The sequence below is a fragment of the Odontomachus brunneus genome, unplaced genomic scaffold, assembly GCF_010583005.1.
Source record: "Odontomachus brunneus isolate Ranch 3 - 2012 unplaced genomic scaffold, Obru_v1 Obru_scaffold_106, whole genome shotgun sequence".
Classification (NCBI taxonomy): domain Eukaryota; kingdom Metazoa; phylum Arthropoda; class Insecta; order Hymenoptera; family Formicidae; genus Odontomachus; species Odontomachus brunneus.
Window position 1 is genome coordinate 496,371 of NW_022639556.1, and position 23,206 is coordinate 519,576.

At 40.7% G+C, this 23,206-nt stretch overlaps 1 protein-coding gene across 2 annotated transcripts in view; it reads right to left on the minus strand.

Annotated features, from left to right (window-relative positions):
- Window positions 1-23,206, minus strand: part of LOC116849111 (synaptic vesicle membrane protein VAT-1 homolog-like) — a 33,131-nt gene that overhangs the window by 4,523 nt on the left and 5,402 nt on the right. For both annotated transcript variants that reach the window (XM_032825937.1, XM_032825936.1), the window contains 2 exons: window positions 6,271-6,400; window positions 4,306-4,521 (listed from right to left, as the gene is read on the minus strand). In XM_032825937.1, the coding sequence (XP_032681828.1) occupies window positions 4,306-4,521; window positions 6,271-6,400 (346 nt within the window). The remainder of the gene's footprint in view (window positions 1-4,305; window positions 4,522-6,270; window positions 6,401-23,206) is intronic.

Sequence of the window (23,206 nt, forward strand, 5' to 3'; positions counted from 1 at the left end):
GAAACAAAGAGAGAACAGACGACCTGGAATCCTTAAGTAGCCGCAACAAATTGTACGCATCACGAAAGACGCGTGTGAAAATGACGCAGGTGAGAAAAACGCCGAGTGCATTTCAACTTTTCGGTAATTACCGTCGTCACAGCAGCGGCAGCAGCAACAGCACCACCTAACCACCATCAGCTTCGACAAACCCCGATCGTTTTCGCCATTATCACGCGCTCATACATATTCACGAGTCCAAAGATGATTACACGATATAAAAAGAAGAAAAAAGGGAGAGAAAGTTACGTGTGAAATCCTCTCAAGATACAATTTATGCTACATAATGTAGCCTCGTCGATGACGATTCGCCGGAGCGATCGAACTCTTTCTTCGACAAGACAATGACTTAATTAATATTAACCGATCCGAGACTCGATGAATAATGTCGCCCGTGCCGCACGTTTATATCCCCCGGTTTGTCACGCCGGGAGGACAGGAGCCGCGTACAGGGAGCGTGTAGAGCTGATAATTCATGATCCGTGACAACAATGGGCGACGGAGGAAAAACGCGACTGCGTACGCGCGAAAAACTTTTGCGGCCGATTCTTCGCGCATTAGCCGGCAAAGAGGAACGCCGAGGAAGCCGGTCACGTAGAGCAGAAAAGCGCCGGGGAGGAGAGAGCACTCGACGTGAAAAATAGCGCTTTCTGATCACGTCAGACTTCCTCCCCCCTTCCCCTCCCTTCCTCTTCTCTCCTTCAGAGTCTCTCAGACGGATCGCGTCATATCTCTTTCTCTCTCCCCGTCCCGTCTTTCCGCTCTTCTTTATGAACAGCGAAGCGCGCTACACGCGCGCGGAGGAGCTTTTTTATATTCCTGGCCGAGGTGGATACATCGGCTGCCATCGTGCGAATAAGAGGTCAGAAAAATTGTTCGCTCGTTTGACAAGAATGCTCAATTGTCACACCGGCCGATATCTATGTGACAGTCTTCCTCTGGACCCCTCGCCGCAGCACCTCCTGCTGCACTAGTGACATCAGAAGCGAGGAAATGCATGTCCAAAATTATTGCAAAGTACGTCGAAATAAAAAAAAATGTATATGCAAGAAATGTCACTTGCAATCGATCAAGTACACCTCTAAAATATTCAGAACATTTTCCTCTCGCAATCCTTCCTTCCATTTTCCTCTAACAAAAAACTCAATAAATAACTGTGAAATTAACTTGACATGCAGACTCGCTTTTTACCTACATTTTCTTATTATCTTGTCACGTTAATTATTGACTCGTTACGGTTATTTATTGACTGTTAGAACGAAAGAAGAGGAGTATTTTGGAAATCTGTTTAACCAATCGCGAGTGTCACTTTTACATCTTTTTAATTTCAATGTAATTTGCAGGAATTTTGGGTATGCATTTCCTCACTCTTCTGATATCATAAATGAAGATAGCCGCAGCGAGAAATCAGGAACCGAACAGCAATGTACGTTAAAAAGGAGTCGGTTTCATTCAATCATTTCAGTCTTCCTGTTCAACTGATTTTTTATCTTCTGTGACTAAAACTACAGATAGAGAAGTAGAAGGGAGGAGATGGGCGAAGAAGAGAAAAAATGAAGAGACGTTTAAACCGAAACCAGCCATTAACCCCGTTTATAATAACGTTCCAAAATTGTAGCCGCTCTGAGCGACATATGAGGCCCCGGTCTTTTAGGCTGCGTTTTATGCGCTTCTTTTTTCTCGCCTTTCTCTATTTTAAGTGCGGACAGTGTGCAATAAAGCGCGGTACCGAGAAGAGCAGAGTAGGGCTCGTGGCAACGCGGTTGAAGCAGCGAGCTGTGAATTCCGGAAAGACGCGAGGTATATCTTTGCATGCAAAATCCGTAGGTGATAATCGCGACGGGGAAGATGTGTAATAAAGGGAGCGAGAAAATGGCGAGAAAATGACGAGGCACTCGACGATGATACGTTCCGTATTCGATAACGCGCGCGCGCGCGCGCGCGCGATTCATCGTAATAAACTTATTACAATCACGCAAGAAATATCTCACCTTAAGTGCATCTCGTACTTAGACCTTAAGTGGCCCCCTTCGGTTGCGCACGCAACTACTACGTCCAATTATCTTGCACTTCGCGGGAAAACGTCTCCGGGTACTCGACATAAAGTTCCCGGAAGTCATCTTTAATTAAGCGCTTCCATAAAACATCGTGACCGCAGCGGGGCGTCTACCGGCTCTCGTACACGTGGCGCACGGTGTCGACGCGGTGTGAAAGGAGCTTAAGGTCGCCACGTGGTGGTAACGTGCCGGTGATGATGATAGTAGTAGTGGTAGTAGTGGTAGTAGTAGTGGTGGTGATGGTGGTGGTGGCGGTGGTGGCGGCGGCGATAGTGGTGGTGGTGGTAGCGATAGTGATGGTGGCGGCGGCGACGACGAGAGCGGGGGCGGTGGTGGTATGGTCTCAGACGGGCGCGGCCCATGACGGTGGTCGATGAGAGAGCGAAAGGTTGCCTGGCAACCCTCATACCCCGTACGGTCCGCACCAGCATCCCCCGTAGATTTCACCTTTCGTCTCAACCGCCTAGGTAGGACGGGGATGGCGGCGGGGGTGGGTTGCCAGTATAGTTGGCTTCGGGTGTAACCTGTTGAGCCGTATTGATCCCGACGGTTCTACCTTCTTCTTCTTCTCCTCTTTCTCCTTCGCCTCCTCCTCCTCGTCGTCGTCCGCCGACTAGTCGACAGAGAAACCACCCTCATAGTCAAAGCACCCGGAAATATCTCCTTTGGTGCTTTAACCTTCTCGAGACCACGTCCTCCGCATCGTCCTTCCACCTCTCGCCGTTGATCCGCGTCGTCGCTTTTATGAAATTTCAACATTCGCACCCCATAGATATCTAATGTCTCGACGCCCCGTTGGACGGATTTAAGCTGGTCTCCGACGAGTAGACAAACACGCCCGGCAAATTTTATTTTCAGTAACAGGCCGCGAACACATACGGCACGCGATTTTATTTCGGTGCGCATTTCGGAGGGAGGAGCGCTCAAATATTTACTTCGCGAGATTTTATTTAGGGTGAAACCCTCTCGTGCTGAGCTCTACCCGTTCTCTCTTTCTCTCTCTTTTTCTCTGAAAGATATTAGAAGTCTGTTTTCAACGGCGTTTCAATAATTGCTTCTTCTTCCTTCTTTCTGTTTACATTGGATTCGATACGTTTTTCGTTTCTGTATACGCATATATTTCATATTTATGTGACATTTGTTTGTCACTCAGCTTGAGGAGTGCAATAAGTAATGCTTTCTCTCTCTCCCTCTCTCTTTCCCTCTGCTTGACACCGCGTCGTTAGAGACAAATCCCCGTTAGCCACGCGCTAAAACGTAGGCGTAACGGGCTTTGCGGAAAAACGTCGCGGGTACTTCGCTACTTATGAGCGCACGTACATCTCCGTGCGGTTTCCCATAAAACGGTTCTCTAAGCGGTGTATAAGCACAATGCTAATACCGCTCGTTACTCGACGATTCTAACGCCGTGATCGTAATACCGCTATTTATCGGGCTCGAAAAACGCCGTCGTGAGGCGCCTCGAAGACGCTCGCTTCGCCTTTACGAGCGGCACATCTTTTCGAGACATTAACGCGTTTATGCACATGGTAGAGCCGTCGAAACTTATGAGGGCGCGTTACCGGTGGTTAAACACTTTCCCAGTGTTGAAAGTGCTTTATCGGCCGCGTCGTGAACAACAAACCGATCGCAGAATCCGAGACCATATTGCCGATCATTGTGCCATAAAAATTAATACAATCACAACGCACAACGAAATTAATTGATACACGCGAGGATAATGATATCGCGCGTTTAACACAAGCGACTGTTAATACGGCTGCGAGACCAACATCACGCATGGTTGAAGATAATAATTACAATATTACGCATACACATCAAAATGCACGGGCAGTTCTCCATGATAATGAGCTAAAGAGAGAGCACAATTAAAGGGCCCAATGAATCACGCGCGATCGCGCGTAATGACATTATCTTTGGCACCGAAGTGCACTCGCTCGTTTGTTACAAAGACAATTATAAAAACAAAGGAGAGGAAAACAACACCGCAGCGTGCATAATCGAACGTAACGATCACGATACATTCATAAGCGTGTCGCAACACGTCGAGTCTCTCGCAATACAAAGGATACAAGGGCGAGGGCGAGGGTGTAATTAAAAGGTCCAATTCATCATCTCCGGAGAGAGCGATATTGTATGCGCGCGCATATCGCGTATTCTCCTCTCTGACGGAAACGCAAATAAGAAAGAAACAATTCTGCCGACTTACCACACCACCGCCGGAGCTGTGAAGCAGCAGGCTCTTGCCAGGCGTGAGATTGGCCAGCTCGAAGAGCAGAATGTAAGCCACGGTGTAGTTCATGATGATGGCGGCCGCGTCGAGGTAGCTCATCCCAGGTGGTAACGCGAACACGGACGTCGCCGGTACAGCCACGAGCTCCGCCCACGCTTTATGATCGGGAAGGGCGACCACCCTGTCTCCCACCTGTTAAAAAAAAAAGAAGAAAAAAGAAAACAGTAATGAAGAAGAGTGGCATTTTATAACGCGTTACGAAGTGGAAAATAACCTTTAACTCGAGAACGCGAATTTTCCACGTGTACACAGACAAAAAAGTTTCAGTGCGACTGAATGGACTTACGAAAGAACTTACTGACGGAAAATTAATATCTCTGGTTACTGCGACCGAGAACAATTCGTCTCTGAACGTTCAGCCGCGTTGAAGCTCGATTGAGGTAACTGACAGCAATTGGCTGAGTAGAAACCTCTTACGGGAATCTTTCCGTTTCTACAACCGAGTCTTTCATCCGCGAGTCTCCAGAAGTAACAGAAAATTCAGTTAAACTAACGAAGTTGTTTCTTCCGCGCACCGATGGTTTCTGGCTCTTTTCCTCTTTTTTGTCTCTTTTCTTTTTTGTGTAAAATACGATATTTTCAGGGAATATCTCCAGATAAGATTGCGGTATCAGGCGAGTAAAAGGTTAAGCGATTTTACACTTCGTTCTCCGGAAGACGGTAATCTTCTTTATCAAATTAGGCTCTTTCCTCCGCAACACATTCGTCTTGGCAATTGGGGCAAGGGCAAGGCGAGTTGCCATTTCCTTTGGCCCGAAGGGAGAGTCTTTTTTCCCTTCTACCTCACTTTCTCTCTCTCTCTTTTCCTCTCTTTCTCTTTCTAACGAGACAGATCATTTGCACGTGTTGCTTGGATATCTGACCCTAAACGCTTCGAGAGTTTCGCCTGCCTCTTTCTGACTTCGAAAAGAGTTTCGCGGGTCGCGAAAATAGACCACCCTAAGTGTAACGCGGCGCCGGCCGGTGAGACGTGCGACTCAAGTAAATTCCTCTTATTTTGTACTAGAGCTATTTTGCAGCGAGAGGATCCTGAATCTTCTTTCCTTCTCCCCTCAGGCGTAATGCGAACGTGTTAATAAATACGATAACGCGAGCGAGCGGCCTCGCTTAATCATGCGTGGCAAAACAAGAACACTAATTTTCCTCCTGACACGAAGACATTTAATAAACCGGAGCGACCGCGATTGAAAGAAGTAAGGAGGGCGATGTCACGGCGCTTTATCGACGGTACTACTAATACGGTCGTGGAAACGTGTTTCGAGAGCTTTCGAAATAATTCAGCGTTGAGCTGAGTGATGTTAAAGCTGAAAATCGATACTAGGGGCTACCACTATTTTAATACGCGAAAAGCGGCTCCATCGTCCCGAGTGAATTGGATTAGCGCGTTACCAGCATTCGCCGGACAGAGGAAGAGAGAGAGAGAGAGAGAGAGAGAGAGAGAGAGAGAGAGAGAGGGATCTACCCACCAGCTTTTACCCAGCTCATAGGAAATTTTACTCGATTGAGATTGTGGGGGGGAAGATGCCGTGTAATTCGATTACACGTATTTCCACAGAAGCTAAGTTCCAGGCGTAAATAAATCTACTATCATGTGGAAATTACTGCTTGATAACTAGTCGTCGCGACATTAGAAATGACTTATAAAGCAACCATCGATCTCGTTTACTTTCCAATAAAGAACACAAAAAAATAATGTGTGTGTGTATGTGTATGTGTGTGTGTGTATGTGTGTGTGTATCTGTGTGCAGGTTCACAACGCAGCTTGTCGATACAGTTTATGTCTTATAATAAGATTCCGAATACACGGAACTTGGAGCAGCAAACTTGTTTACAATTTAAGTTTGCACGCTCGTAATCAGATTCATTAAAAGTTATACTCACTTTGAAGTTCTCGACTCCCTCGCCGACTTGCTCGATGTCACCCGCGCACTCAGAACCCATGATGAAGGGAGTTTTGGGGGGCGAATCAATCGCCCCTTGCCTGGCCATCAGATCTTGGAAGTTCAAGCCACTGCAACGAACGAAACAAGACATCTCCGTTAAACACTGACGATTAAGAACACAAGGTCCACATTAATAGTCGTTACTTGAAACTTGCCTTGAGTGAGACAGTCAGATTTGATTTTCGTGTTATACGTGAATATTTCAGTTGGATCCCACGATTACCAGCATAATGTAATGTGACTCAACTAAAACAATCTGACTTTAAATTCCGACCTGAGCATCTCGCACGTGAGACCAATTTCAGGTAACGACTATCGACACGTGCCGAAATGCACGTCTAAAGACACAAAGTGGTGACTTTAGCCGACTTTAGCGAGGTTTACAGGATCTAAAGAACGACTTTGGAATGATTTTAACAAGAGTCGAGAACACGTCGAATTATCGTGGAGCATCGTCATCGATGCGCTTTGAACTTCGACACCCTGCTCGCGTTTATTAGCCACTGTTAACGATTTCGCGTGATAACGGCTGTCATTAACCGTCATCAGCCTAACAACGACGTGAGGTTGCACCGCTCGAAAATTACCATTCCCGATCTCGCCGTCCCGCCGAGGGTTTGATCTCAATCTCACGGGACGAACGAACGAACGAACGAACGAACGAACGAACGAACGAACGAACGAACGAACGGACGGACGGACGGACGGATGGATGGACGGCCGGCCGCGGCCATAGCCGATGGTGATTTTCGGCGAAACCTAGAGCCGTAATAACGCCGAGAGGGGAGTGGTAGCGGGCACCAGCTTTCAATTATAAAATTCTACGTTTTCACGGGCACGCACGTGAAAGCGGCGTTCACTTACGCGCCGGCGGAGAGTGACAAGGGGGACTGGAATAGAACGCCTCACATAGCAACGAGCTCACGGCTCGCATAAATACACGTGTAGTTTTACCTGCCTCCCCGTCTGCCTGCCTACCTGCTTACCTACCCACCAACCTAACAACCGACCCACCTGACAGGAGGGTACGAAGGCGCCGCGACGCCTAGACCGATGCCTGGCGTCGCACGCAACGCGCGACGGCACCTCCTCGCCGGCGCGACGTTAGTCATCGACATTGGGAAATATTTACGGCTGTCGCGTCTCTCTCAGCCGAAAGTTCATGGCGTGCGTTCGTCCGTCCATTTCGGCTGGATAATGCCGACGAATTTCGTCGAAGCGAAAAAAAAAACGACAATTTGCGTGCCGACGTGACCCACGACTGTACACGCTCGATGTACCCGAAAATTCGATGCGGGACAGGTACCAATGTCCGGACATTAATAACACTGCTATACTGAGAAGAGAATATTTGGCACTTGTATCTATGATCACACAGAAAAATAATTTTTATAAATTGTCATCAAGAGAACTATTTTATTTTATTTTATAAATTGTCAAAAGAGAGAGAGAGAACTATTTTTTTTTATTTTACTATAATATTTGTAATAATAGCCTTATGTGTAATAATAGCATATGCTATATTCACCATTTTCATGTTAGAACAGTCAAAAAATATAGTTAGGATAAAAAATAACTATGATTTTGGTTAGATCAACCATTTTCTTCTCTTAATGTACCTAATCCTGAATATTTTTATTGTTTTGGTCTTTAAATAAGGATATTTAAACTTACAATATAGAATATACACGTGTAATCTACGTTGAAAGCTTAAATATTCGCGCAAAAAAGAAGAAACAATTCCGTTAGTGTAACTGAATTTTGCCTGGTAAGAATAAAGACCAGATTAAAAACTCGTTTATAGGAATAAAAAGATTCTACGCAATCGGAGTTGTTCTCACAATTATTGCAGCCAAATTTTAATATAGCTGCATATCATGTAGAACAGTATTTTCGATTTCAGTCACAGAAATTCTCATTTCTCGTCGGCGAACTAGTCCTTATTCATTTGCACGAACTGAGATTTCTTTTCTCTTCGTGTATTTAAAAACCAAAATAAGAATGTTCGGAGATAGGTATCAGTGTTATTAGGGGCGTTGGTGCTTTTATCTCACTTGGTAAAGCGAGATACGATAACGTCGGGAGAACGTGTAGAACACGTTGGAGGAAATTTCGCAAGGATCACGACGAGGAGAATTCGATCAATTTAACGGGACGATAAATGCGAGAGCGCGGTCGGTTTTGAGCGTTCACTTGGTCGGCACGCCTGCTCCATTTATTCCGAGTGAACTCGCGAAAGTGCAATACACTCGGCTTCCGGTTGGTACAGTTTGTTACTGACGCGTATTGAGAGAGCCGGCTTACGAATATTTTATTTCTAATGGACCGCCGCGGCCGCGCGTCTCGGTGCGGTTGCACCGCGTTTCGCGCGCGCTACGCCGCGTAAATTCTTATCGACTCTCGGCGATACACCACGTAATTTCCTGGAGTAACGAGCGCCGGCGATGAATCACCGCGAACTCGATGAAATTTTGTCCAAGGCTGACGAACGTATCGGAAATGCCTACGCGGACCTTATCGCGCCGCTGTTATTTTTTTCATCGCGCTCTGACGAACGCTCTTTCCTTTGTTATTGCGACACAGCGCACCTAAATATGAATGTGAAGGACTATGAGGAAAGAGAACTATACGGGAGGGAAACAGCACGGCGGAACAATCATTCATCATTTGCGACGGATAGGCCGCGCGCGAATGAATCATCCGTGGAGTGAAGTGCAGTTTCCCTCGAAACCTTGTCAGCTCGCCGCATGTAATTAGATGCAGTCGCGGTTGCAACTGGCGCGAACGATAGCCCACGCCTCGCCGATAAAGTAACGAAAGAAGTCAAGAACGATATACGCCGTGAAAAGCGAGTTTTCGTAATTGTAATTTTCGTAATCGTAATTTACGTAATCAAGAAGAAAATTACTTTTTTTTCTCAAGCGAAAAAAGTAACAATGTAACAATTCGGGAATTTATTTATTTAAAGAAAATTTATTCTATTTACAAGGAAACACACACAAGTGTCCGCCTCCGATTTCCATAAACTTGTAATATGTTGTACTACAGAAATTATTTTAACAATTTAATAATAAGAAGTAGTGGAGGAAATATTAACAAAAAATTTTTTTTCAAATAATTTCTGTGAAGTACTCCTCAAACCATTTAACTTTTATTCAAAATATTTTTTTCTATCTCTTATAGTTTTTATTATATTGTCTTCGAATGAAAAAAAAACCGATTTTCTTCTATTTTATTTCATCCTCCTAAACTTGCAAAAAGGCACATATAATAAAAAACGTATCTGTTATTTTGATCTAAAATACAACATATTACAAGTTCATGAAAATCAGAGGCGGACACTTGTGTGGGTTTCCTTGTTAGAAAAAAATTAAGAGATTTTCAGATAAAACTTGAAGATTTATGTAAGGAAAATTATCAAATATTAAAACGTATGAATTTTATAATATATAGGATTTAACGCGAACGCGTTAAAAGATAACACTTATTCGCGAACAGGTTCGAGTACAAGTCGTTATATGCGAAGTCACGTAGACCCGCGACAGCACGCGCGAATTGGATCACACATTTAATAAACGTATACGCGATATGTCGCGTGCACACTGAGAGAAAAAAACTGTTGAACTATCTAAAATTAGATTTTTGCTTAGATTAAAGTTATTTTTGGCTTCAACCATATTTTTTGCAATAAAATATAGTAGTAGTGACATGCATGTATAAGATTATTATCATTAATTATCAAATTTTTATTAAAATATATTATAGTAGAATTTAATAAAAAGATATTTTACCATAATTTATAATAATCATTTCTCTGTGTGACTATAGTTACAACTACTAAACATTCTTTTTCAATGCATCATTTACCAAGGCTGAGAGTCGGATAACCGCATGTCCGCACGCTTCTCCCGGCGTTTTGAAGGACGAATTGAATTCAGTTGAAACGAGTAGAAATGCACGATGATTCTATTGTGCGACTTATTGACAGGTAGTGTACACAAACGTCCGAGAACGCCAATCGACGCGCCGTTGTTGCGCTCTCGCACGCGCGTATTAAACCGATTCCATTAAATCCCGTCTGCCGCCGCGGAATATTCGCGAGTCTGCGACGGCACGCTTATCCATCCGCGTGTTCACGTCGTCCGCAAGGCGCGACGTGTTAAAAATTCCGTCGGGTTTAAAATTAGCGGTTAAAATGCCGTGAAAACCGAAATAAGTGTCGTCTGATGCACTCATAAGCGTCTCCGACAAAATGCAGTGTTGCGCAATTACATGGGAATACTTCCACTTATCCCTTCAAGTTTCAAAGTGACAGGATCTACACAGTTTAAGGCAACTATAACGTGAATGTAAACCAGCGTCCGCAGGTAACGATAGTGCCTAACGGTGTAATCAAACTGCAGGTAGTAAACGAAGCATCGAAAGGAAAGCACGCATGGAAAAAATATATTATAGTTTCCTTCACATAAATTTCTTTCCATTCTACTATGTTTCTAGTACACTGAGAAAAAACCATTTGAAAATTTACTTATAGGATATAAAGTATATTTACAGAAATAAACTTTATTTCAGAGAAATCAATTTTATCTCGCAGAAATAAACCTTATATTCCACAAATGCATTTTCAAGTACTTTTTTCTCGGTATATTTTCTTGATAATAGTCTTAAAATATATTTTATAAATTCCAAAAAAACACATTATATAGACTCAAAAAAAGAATTTATATATATATTTTTTTTTTTCTTTACCTGAATATTATAATATTTTATTAAAGAAAATTTGGTTCGTGACTATGTAATAAGCAAACCGAATTTTTATTTTTATTTAATATTCCTGATTAAAGTGCCAAACTTGTTACGATTGATAAAATGTGTTTCCGATAAATTTGTAATGCTTATATGATAAATTTGCGGATATATAAACTTGTGAAATACTTGAAACAAGTAATTGTAATTTACTTGAATGTAATATGCATTTTTCTGTGTGTAGAAACAACCAACTTTTTCGTAGCACATATGAAATTAGGATACTTATTCATCGCAGAATTAATCTATTTCTCGGTTATAAAATCCTATAGCAATCTTTACTATAAAATTCTCTCCGTGCAGAAGAACGGTACACTGAGAAAAAAAATATTTAAAAATTAATAAATATTTCTTAGGTGAGTGCCATTAATATATTTACTTAAATAAAAAGAATTTTGAACCTAAGAAATATTTGTTAATTTTTAGGTATTTTTTTCAGTGTAGAGGAAACAGTCGGATGTTATCTTAAATGTAATGCAACAACTCCTGCTGGACGCGTTTTTTGGCACGAAAATTCCACATATGTTAGAACAGTGTCCCGTCATGAGGAACGAATGGCCGACGTTAGGGCGACGTTGGAGCGTCGCCGGGGCGGAGCGCCGACGACGTTGCGACCGGCCGACTGTATCAGCCGCTAATGCAAACTCGTTGAGCGCGAACGCGACAGTTAAACGTAATAAAGCACAACTGGACGAAAACAAATTCCGACCCACAAAGATAATGCGACGACAACGACGACAACGGCGGCGATGGTGGCCGACCAGTTCTCTGATTTAACATAATGAAATACCGGCCGCGACGCGCCGCTTGGCATTATCGTCGTTTGTCGTTGCCACAGATAACGCGCGTGATTTAGAGCCGATCGCGTCACGCGAGACGCTCCCGTCCACCGTAAGACACACATTACTGTCCATTACTTTCACAATTTGTCATACTTAGGGTCGTTTCCGCTCCTTCCGCTCGGAGTACGCGCGCCGTCCGGCCCCATGAGCTGCGATCGCCGCGAGAAAAACGGTCCGTTCCGGCCACCAGCAGAATTTCTGCGCGCCGTCGTTAACCCCCTTCGTCCCTCCCGAAGCACAGTGTCATAACACGTGTATAATGCATAGCAAACGTGAACGGCGGGTAAATGATGTAATGACAATGTATAATAATTAGCAACAAGGCAATCGATTGTCACACGAAAAAGAAAATACTGTCGAGTCAATAGAATTGATCAACAGCGCGCCATAGTTGGAACAGATCTTGATTCAATAGCAGTGTTACTGAAACTAATACTCGAGTTATTCAAACGATAACATCATATGTTGTTTCAATAAACTCAAGTATTAGTTACAACATCGCGCTATTGAATCAAGAAGATTAGCCTCAATCACGCCACTGTTGACCAGTTCTATTGATTTAACAAGAGTTTTTGCCAGCTACAGTATGTATAAGTAACGTACAATTTTACCGGAAGGAGAAGATTTGCTGGTTCATTCCCCTCAACGTCCCTTAATTCGGTGTTAACGTCGCGATCGCGCGAGAACGATTGCTGATTCAAAAAATAGATTAGGTCGCTTTCAGCCGACCTGAAAAGGACAGAGCTGCGCGTTCCCTCGATTCTTACGGGGATTTCGTCGTGGGAACCGGGATGGCCGCCGTTCTCGACGATTCGGTCTTATTTGGTGGGCCTGAAAAGGCTCGCAGGCACAAGGACAAGGAAAAGGTTCAGGAGTTACAGCGCGGTTACTTGCGGCTCCCGGTTTGCGATCGCTTAATTCCTTTAAATTGCGTCGAATTGAGGGGAATAATTTTCTCCATTCTTGGCAAGAGAGGCAATTGAACGGGTGGACTACGTCGACGTCGACGACGACGACGACAGCGACGACGACATGCAACGCACCCCAGGGTCACACAAAGCAGTTGGCGCGGAGGGACACGCAGAAACACGCAAGTGTACAAGGTGTCTCCCAGTGAACGTGCTCGCATGAACGTAAGAAACAACTGGACGATGTGAAAAATGTATACGATATGTACTGATTGTGCGGATATTGGCACAGAATCTATTGCTTTTGATAGTGGCGAATGCACGTCGCGTTTCGTCTCGACATCGAGTTTCACGCGTTGACACACACGTCGGGAATGTACGTTGGAAACTTGCTATTTACCGCTGATGACTCCTCACGTTTCTTGGTAACTTCGCCCCTTCGATTAAACGCACCAGTTATTTCTCACATCCATGAGTCGTTCGAGGTAAAGAAACTCGACTCAATAAAATTCATCACGCGCCAAGAAACATTGCGTCCTTGCGATTTCGTTAGTCAGACTCGGCTTGCCCATTTTCGACCAGTGCGATTCTGAACCGTGTTTGCTGCTGACGTAAATGTCAACGTAATGTTGACCCTTCGCGTACAATGTTGGGTCTCTATGAGAGTAACCCGAATGAATATTCGATCGCTCATCAAATTTCGTGCAGAGTACAGGAAAACTCCAATATAGTGCAAATATTTGCAAATTTTATTTTATTACATTATTATCTTATATCTGAGGTTTTTCTCCGGGAAAAAATACGTCCAAAATTATTATTTTTCGACAAAGTTATGAAAGCCTGATAAATCTAGATTATACTGTGAGATAAAAGTGCCGCGATGCCCAGATACGTACATTGGGAAAAAAAATAAAAAAAATATTTATTTTCAGTGGGCATTAATAACATATTTATTTAAATTTGCATTTCTCTGCTTAAATAGAATAAACAATTGTTTCCATGAAAAGTGATGGTTTTAGAAAAATATATATTTTTAGAAAAATTACTCATTTAAAATAAATGTCTTCTTAATGTAAAGATATGTATATCAGCACAAGTAAATATATTATTAGTATCCACCAAATAAATATTTCTTATTTCAAACATTTTTTCTTCCAGTGTTCAATCTTGAACATTTTTATTGCCTTGATCTCTAAATACGAATACCTAAATTTTCAAAACCGGAAATTATATACATATATTGAATATATACATACATATTGATAAAAAGTTTAAGGTCTTTTCACGAGTACTGTACATTCCATATTTAATTTAAATATTCGTATTTATAAAGCAAAACAATAAGAACGTCCATAAGAGTATCCAGAGGGGGGAGAGATAATTGATACTCAAGTCTCAAAGATACGACTGTAGGTGGAGGGTCAAAGGGGCGAATTCGACGGGAACACCCTGTATGCGGGCGTAGCGCAGGTAGGAGGACCAGACACCAGCCGGCCTTTAACCGCACGTTTCCACCGCCGTCACGATCGCGAGAGCGCGGCTCATCCGTGTGTGGATACACACGAGCACGGCGCACGTCAATCGATCGTCGGGGAAGACATCGAGGCGCCTGCAAAGCTATAACCGCAGGACGAAATCAAGTGCACGAATCTCGCGTGACTCGATCGGCGACGAGTGAAAGTACACGTCGCCGCCGCCAGCGGTATTTTCTATGCGTGTCGGAAAAACTCGCGCACAAAACTCCGCGAACGTACACACGAGAGCACACACGCGCGGACGCATTAACGTGCGATATCAAAGCCGGTTAAGCGTCGCCTTATCTCAGGACAGCGCGCGGAACCGCTGCGAATTGTTCTCCCGTCAAGGGTGTAGTCTCGCGAAAACATTTCATCCCGGCGGTAGACCGGGAAAATTGAATAAAGGGGGCAGAAAAAAGAACAGGAGATGAATAAATGCAAACTCGCATTTAGCCCGTACTGAGCCGAGACGCGAATTGACGAGAACGCGCGTATGAATTATGTAGCGCGGGGTACGAAGGGTTATAAATAGAGTGACGGAATATTACGCGCGCACGACGCTCTTCACGCGCTGGTCTCGCGATTTACCTCGCAAAGTCGCGGGGCGGACAGACGACGCGGGTTGCAACGTCAATATCTCCCGCGCCGGCGGCGTTCGTTTCATTATTCGAGATAAGCCGGACTCTGATTTCATTAACCTAAATTTTCAACGTGGGAGTGCAATACGACGTTACGCGAGGAGCTCGTAAACAATCATGGTAAGAACCAGGACGCAATCGCGTCCGGCAATTTTGCGCGCTCAGCCATACGAAAATCGCAAGATGCACGAGACGTCAATCGAGATAAATTAATTGCACGCGGATCGAGGAATCTGTCACAAATCTACTTATAATGAGGTGAACACACACATCCTTCAAAAAATGTGATGTCACCTCTAGCGAAATTCTCTTATATAGAGGGTCCGACGACTAATTGTGCAACCGCAGTGTAGAACTCGTCGAACTGAACACAAAATTCCTCATTTCGCAAACAATCACGTAAAATTTTAAATTATTCACCAAAGAAAATAGGTGAATAATCACGCGCGATACGGTGCACAGTGGGGACAAATAGAAATTTACTGTTCAAAAATCTTTAGAAACCACAATTTTATAGCAATCGGGATGATTTTTTTTTTTAATTAAACGTTAATCAATGTAGTTAAAAACTGTCCAACCCGATTTTTTTTTTAATTTTTCTAAATGTTGCAATATTAATAAGAATTAAGTTCGTATTCAGCAACCTAAACCTAATATAACCTACAGTGACACATTTTCACAGAAACATTTTTTTCATATCAGCTATGGGATTTACAGATAAATACCAGATCTTAATATTGACTTTACATTTATGTTGAACGACTTTGTATATCCTATTGCAACATATATACTGTGTTAAAACATAATGATTTTGTTTATGTTGACAGAAGATTAGCAGTTGTCAACCGCCAAATTCTGATTTTTATATCAAATTCGTAATCAGCGATGCTGAAAACCTTAATACACTGTATTGTGCAGCGAAAAGATGGAAAGTTTCTCAATTGGAGTGGCTCATAAAATGATAATTTTTTGATAATTTTTTACAAATTCTTATTAATATTGCGACATTTAGAAGAATTTTAAAAAATATCGAGCTCGACAGTTTTTTTTACATTGATTAACGTTTAATTAAGAAAAAATTCATCCCGATTGCTATAAAATTGTGGCCTCTAGCGATTTTTAAACAGTAAATTTCTATTTGTCCCCACTGTGCGGCGGATGAACTATGATGACGACGTCTGGTGTCATCTGTGCTTGTACAGATAGAAATATTATACTAAGAATCATTGATAATTACTTATTTTCAGTATTAAAAATAATAAGTGGATAATAAGTAATTATCAATGATTCTTAGTATGATATTTCTATAAGGGACAATGAACAAAAAATTCCTCTATCATTTTGCAAATAACCGCGTTTAGTTATCAATTAAAGAAGATTCGTGCATTATCGCGGACAATCATACACCGATGTTCTCTAATTAATAACCAAGAATCTACGTGGTTATTTGCAAACTAGAGATCTTTTTGTTCAGTTTGATCTGAAGTGCAACAAGACGGCACACGACGGCAAACATCGCCATCACAGCAGCTCTGTGTAGCTGGCATCCCCAAGTGCGAATTTTTGAAAAACAAAAATAAATTTTGTTTGTCCATGGTTAATCCACGTTAATCCAAACAAAAATTTCATTTGTCCACCTTTATAAACAAAGTTTAAAAAAGAATTTTTTTTGCATCAACACCCCTATGACAAAATATCTTTAATTTCTTAGCAGCATACGTTTGTCCACGATTTGTCCATGTTTGTCCACCAACTATTTTAGTTTATCCATTCTCCAAAAAAAGTTCTAACTAAAATAAGAAATTGAACGGATCTTCAAATGCGATTTTTTAAAAAAATCAGACGACATTCGTTTGTCCACTCCGCGGAATAGAGTAATTCTCAAAAAGAAAGATAAAAAATCGACAATGATCTTCTGCGGTCGACGACCTTTATTTTGCGCATTCTGACGACTAGAATAGTTTGTCTACTTGTGGTTTTCGTTTGTCCAAGCATCGTTTTATCGATATTCGCAAAATAAAGGTCGTTAACCGCAGAAGAACATTGTCGATTTTTTATCTTTCTTTTTGAAAATTACTCTATTCTGCGGAGTGAACAAACGAAAACGATGTTTGAACAAACAAAAACCACGACTGGACAAACGAATGTTGTCTAATTTTGATAAAAAATCGCATTTGGGGGCGTCAACTTCACGTGTTTTCAATTTTTTATTTTGGTTAGAACTTTATTTTGGAGAATGAATAAACTAAAATAGTTGGTGGACAAACATGAACAAATCGTGGACAAACATATGCTGTTAAGAAATTACATTGTAAAAGATCTTGCGTACACAATACGTAAACAATGTTAATTGTAAATGTTTCAAAAAGCCCACTCTAAATTTTATGTCGAAAATAATTCATTCATATGTTTATTCATATGTTTATTCGTATGTTATTTACATTATGTATAGATTGGTATATAATACAAATAAGACACGAATGAACATATGAATGAGTTATTTTCGATACAAAATTTAGAGTGGACTTTTTGGAACATTTGTTTATGTATTGTGTACGCAAAATTTTTTACAGTGTAAAGATATTTTGTCATAGGGGTGTAAAATTTTTTTTTATAACTTTGTTTACAGAAGTGGACAAATGAAATTTTTGGTTAGACTAACGTGGACTAACGATGAACAAACGAATTTTATTTTCGTTTTTCAAAAATTCGCATTTAGGGGTGCCAGCTACACAGAGCTCATCACAGCTCATCTACTGTATCGAGCGTGATCTTTAATTGATCTTCCTTTATCAATAATCTAAATTTTACGTGGTTATTTGCGAAATGATGGAGAAATTTTGTGTTCAGTTCAGTGCTGGGTACTACCTGCACACCGTGGCTGCATAACGAATTGTCAGACACATATGTTCTCAAGAAAATTGTTTTAAGAACGAAAAGAAAATCTTTCAAGTGCAATATTATTCCTCTTCATTAACATTAGAAGGACCAAAGTAGCCAATTTGGCTCCTCGTAAAATTCAAATATAACTTTAACTATAACTTTAGCTATAACTTTTTCAATTTCTCTTCCATGATAACCTCTTGTGACTTTTCATCATAATCTTAATTTTGATAAATAAAAAATTTAATTACGCAAGATGGTGTGTTAAATTTTTATTTAATTGTCTGCTTAGAAGGACCATTGAAGCCAATTTGGCTCCCTTATTTCTGATATTGCATTAACATATGTTTTACGATTTTATTAATAATTTTTACGACTTTAAACAAATATATGTATAAAAATATATAACATATATATAAAATATTTATTTATCTGTTTAAAGTCATAAAACTTGTTGATAAAATCATATGTGAAAAACATATGTGAATGCAATATCAGAAATAAGGGAGCCAAATTGGTTCCAACGGTCCTTCTATGTAAACAATTAAATAAAAATTCAACACACCATCTTGTGTAATTGAATTTTTTATTTATCAAAATTAAGATTATGATGAAAAATCACAAGGAGTTATTACATGGAAGAGAAATTGAAAAAAGTTATAGCTATTTAAATTTTGCGAGGAGCCAAATTGGCTCCTTCTAGTGCTAAACAAGTTTTTGTCCAGAATACGAGATTACAGGAAATAGCATCTCGAGTTCTTTCTTTTGAGTGACTGTTCACGGAGGGTGGGTGGTGGAGGGTAGTGCCCGACAGAAATTCCATTCGCCGGTGAAATGGCACGCGCGACGGTCGCCTTCGAAAAACAAACGAAGGAAATGCGGCGAAGGTTAAGTTCGCGAGCGAAGGGAGTGGAAAAATACGAGCTCGCGGCGGGGCAGAAAATACGCGGACGATTACGGCTGCGCGCACGCACACGAGACAGATGACCCCGGTGAGCCCCGCGCGAGAGAGCAACGGAGTTTATCAATTGTTTTCGTATGGGGATTCCGATACGGCAGCTCTTTGTCGTTACTTATCGTCCTCGGCGAGGAGGAAAGGCATAAGGAGAGGCCGTCTCGCGAGCTCTAGGTGGGTGTACGTGTAAGCGGCTGAATGGCAACGGATTACTATACAGTATAGACGGTGACTCGCGCGAAACGGATCGCAATCAAAGCGGATGTTAACGACGAAAGAGGAGGATGGAGAATGAGAGGGAGGGAAGTTCGAGTGGAAGACTGACGTCGGTAAGGAGAGATTAAGGCATGGATTAGTTACACATGCGAGAATATCAGCTGCGAGATGAGAGATCCGTTGATGCGCTTCTAAGGTATGTGCCTTTTAATTCAACTGAGTCTGTTTGTCTTTAGAGTAAATCGAGTACAGGATGAGCCACTTAACGTTAGATTTTGAAATGTATTGGAGAAAAATATGCCTAAGGAATTAATTGCGTGATTGGCAGAGGATAAATATTGAGTTGACCTGTCGAGCAGCCACACAATTTGTTCCTTACGCATCTCTCTCTAATGTGAGAAATAACAGAGACATTTTAGAATCTAAAACGTTAAATAATTCATCCGGTGTATAATTTAGTGTTAAAGAGAAAAGGAAGTTCCAGTGCAGCACCAAGAACAACAGGCTTCACTGTCGAAGCGAGAAAAGTCCCCGCATACGCACAAAAAATTCAATGTAAAGTAAATTCAATGAAGTAAATTCAATGTAGTTACTTGTTTCAAATACTTCATAAGTTGATATATCTGTAAAGCTATCGTAAGTTCACTATAAACATCAAATTTATTCAAGATACTTTCTGAATCTTAATAAGTTTAGCATTTCAACCAAGAATACAATCAATGAAAACAAAAATTCCGTTTGCTTACGACGTAGAATCGAAGCAACTTTTTTTTCTCAATAAAGTTTTATGATATTCTTGCAAAGAGAATCAATTCTTCCTTCGAGCACGCGATAATGAGCTTTTCTAAAATTTACAGTGAATGTTTCATGTTAAAATTTCAGTGAATGTTTCATGTTAAAATTTACAGTGAATGAGAAAATTTCAGGACTATTATTAAGAAAACATTCTTTGTTGAAAATAATCATTGCTTAAGAGAAAAGTAGACCGAATAATCACTTTTCTCAGCGTTGAAATGATATTTTTCTGCGTGTACGTTTCGCTCCTTTTCTTCGGTTCAGCTTGTTCGTTTAGTCGAAGAGAGGTATTTTGCACAGGTGGAATTCGGTTTAGCTCTCTTTCGATTTCGATTATAAAATACATTCAAAATGATGAACATGCTAACGAAGTCTTAAGACGAAGTTACATGTTTGCAGAACGGCAATAATTCATCTTTATGGAATGCAATGTACTAGATAAGGCGACGACAAATAAATGAATCAGACTAAAAACAGCTGACAGCTGAGTTCCTCGCTTCGACGTAGATGCAGTGCACGACCGGAGCGGATCTACAAAAATAATATCGAACGGTAAGACACAACAGCTGTGGATCCGAGTAGCCTTACCGCTATTGTTTTTGTGAGTCACACGAGTCAGCGTGCCACTGATGTTTGTAAAGTGGCGTCGCATTTGCGCTCGCGAACACCTTCACGATATACAGTGCATCAAAATGAAGAAATGAATGGACATCGAGGCAAAAATCAAAGCTTAACAATTTTACCCTCTTGAATATGTTAGAGAGTACATTCAATGTATGACTCGAGGAAATAAGAAATATACAGATTAATGAATAATATAGATGTACACGGAGAGAATATTGTAGTAAAAATTACAATACAATTTTAGTAGTCCGGAAATAGGCTGGTACTATTACGGAAATTATAATAAAACGTGGTAAAAATAACCATAAACATGATAATTTTTACATTTATTGTAATTTTTACTATGTTCATGTAACATGTATTACTATGTTTACTATGTTTTGTTATAATTTTCATTATAATTCCAGTCTATTTCCGGAGCATTAAAATTGTATATTGTAATGTTTACTACAATATTCTCTCTCCATATAGGTATGCCAATTTTCCTACACATTTCTACAATAAATGAAATTCATAAATTTCATGTCACTTTTTCTGCTATATGTAATTTTCTTTCATAAGGTTCCATATAGGAAATATTTACAATACAATTTCGTTGGTGAACACCTACTGAAATTACTCACTTTTATTACTCACTTTTACCATTTTTTACCACGTTGTATCACATACAATCGACTCTTTGATTTGTAAAAGCAGAATTTCAAAAGCTTGTTACTTTCTCCTTGCTATCGTTTCACAAAATTAGATAGAAGAGTGCTAACAAAAGACAAGCGTTGAGGTGCGCAGCCCATCGATTGCTGGATATAGATTTCCACTTTAATAATTATTATTATAAATTATTATTATTATTATTATTATTATGAATTCATTTTATTAAAGCCGATTTCCGAGCATAATTCTGTTTCCGAACAGAATTTCGGTCGATGTCCATAGAATTAGCGGCGATGCGAAAAACTTGTAACCGTCGAATTACGTAAATTCTCGCGGCCTCACGTGCGACTCGACCAGCACCACACGCGAGACACGCGGCCCGGCTCTTGGTGCAAATTACTCCACTTTCCCGGCGTGGATGATGCGGGGGATGATGCGTCGGATCTGCAAGCGACCGTCGACTCGATGCGTCACGCGCGAGAAATCCGGCGGATCCGATGTCGTCGGTGATGCGGCGATCGACGGATCAATATACCGGCGACACGCAAGTGCCAGCCAACGCGTCACATTAATTGCGCTTATTGACTGGAAAGGAATGGAAAACACTTCGTAATCTAGACACAGACGATAACCCGACGCACGCGATTAATCGGCTTCTTCTTCTTCGCTCGCAGAATTGCTCATGCACGCGCAATGAAAAATTCTCTCAATTGCGACGGTCGCATTTCTTTTCTCTTTCCTTCTTGTTTTCTTTTTTTTTTCCATTAACCCAAAACTCGCTTCGTTATCGAAAATTACCATGAGACGTCATCGTGTGTCGACCTCCGTAAGGCTATTAATACGCGCCCATTTGTCGTCTATTTGTTCAGCGCGAAATTGCACGCGCCGTTGCAAATATGCAAGCGGAACACGATCGTCGGATACGACGCGCGTTTCGCAATGGTAACGGGAGAAATCCGCATGCCGCGCGGAGAAACGCGAAAACCGACCCATGTGAATTTTGCAACGCGCCCCGAGTCGAAATTTTAGTTCTACTTTCGATCTTTGAATTTTCTAACATCTATATATTCTGAGATATCTCAATGCATGTTTAATACATATACGAAGCTGAAATACACAGAGAAAAATATTATTCCACTGCTGAGAAAAATGAGTATTCAGTTTACTTTCCTTTTTTTGAGTAATAGATGTCTACAACAAAGAATATTTTCTCTTGCTAATAGTCTTAAAATATATTCATAAAATTCATAAAATATATTCACAGATTTGAAAGAAGCATATTATCATATACTCAAAAGAAGAAGTGAATTTATACTCTTTATCAGAGTATTATAAAGTCTTATTAAAGAAAGTTCGGCTTAATTCTATGCAGTAAGTAAACTGAATGTTTACTTTAATTTTATATTCTTGAATGAAACGATAAACTTAGAATTCGAAATATATTTTGAATAAATTTGATGGTTATGAAAGATTTATAGAGATATAAGCTTTTATAAAATACTTAAAGAAAATAATATTTAGATGAATGCAATTTTTCTGTATGTACTTGGCGTCTCTAAATGACAGAAAACGTCCAAAATGCCACTCATAGCTTCTATGAGGTTTTATAGAGGTTGTTTTGACAAAATTAGTAGACTAAATAGAATCAAAAGAGTTTGATATAGGCTCAAAGTACACCTTAAATAAAATATCAAAGTCGAAAGTAGGATCAAAATTTCGATTCAAGTATATCTCAAATTAAAATTTTAGCTCTATTTTAGACCTAAACGTTTACGTGTTTGTAACATTTTTATGTTCTAAAGGATAAGTATATATTATACATAAGAACTGAAATCTCATTCAGCGCCTTTGAATGGCAGAAAACGTACAAAATGTCACTTGTCAACTCGCAGAAGAGCCTTTCGGCAAAGCTGGTTTAAAAGATTTAAAAAAATTGAAAAATATAGATTTCAAAGTATCAAAGTAGGCGTTGAATAAAAGTTTAGGGTTGGAAGGATTAAAATTTCGATTCGGTATCTCACAAATGCCGAAAGCTGTTC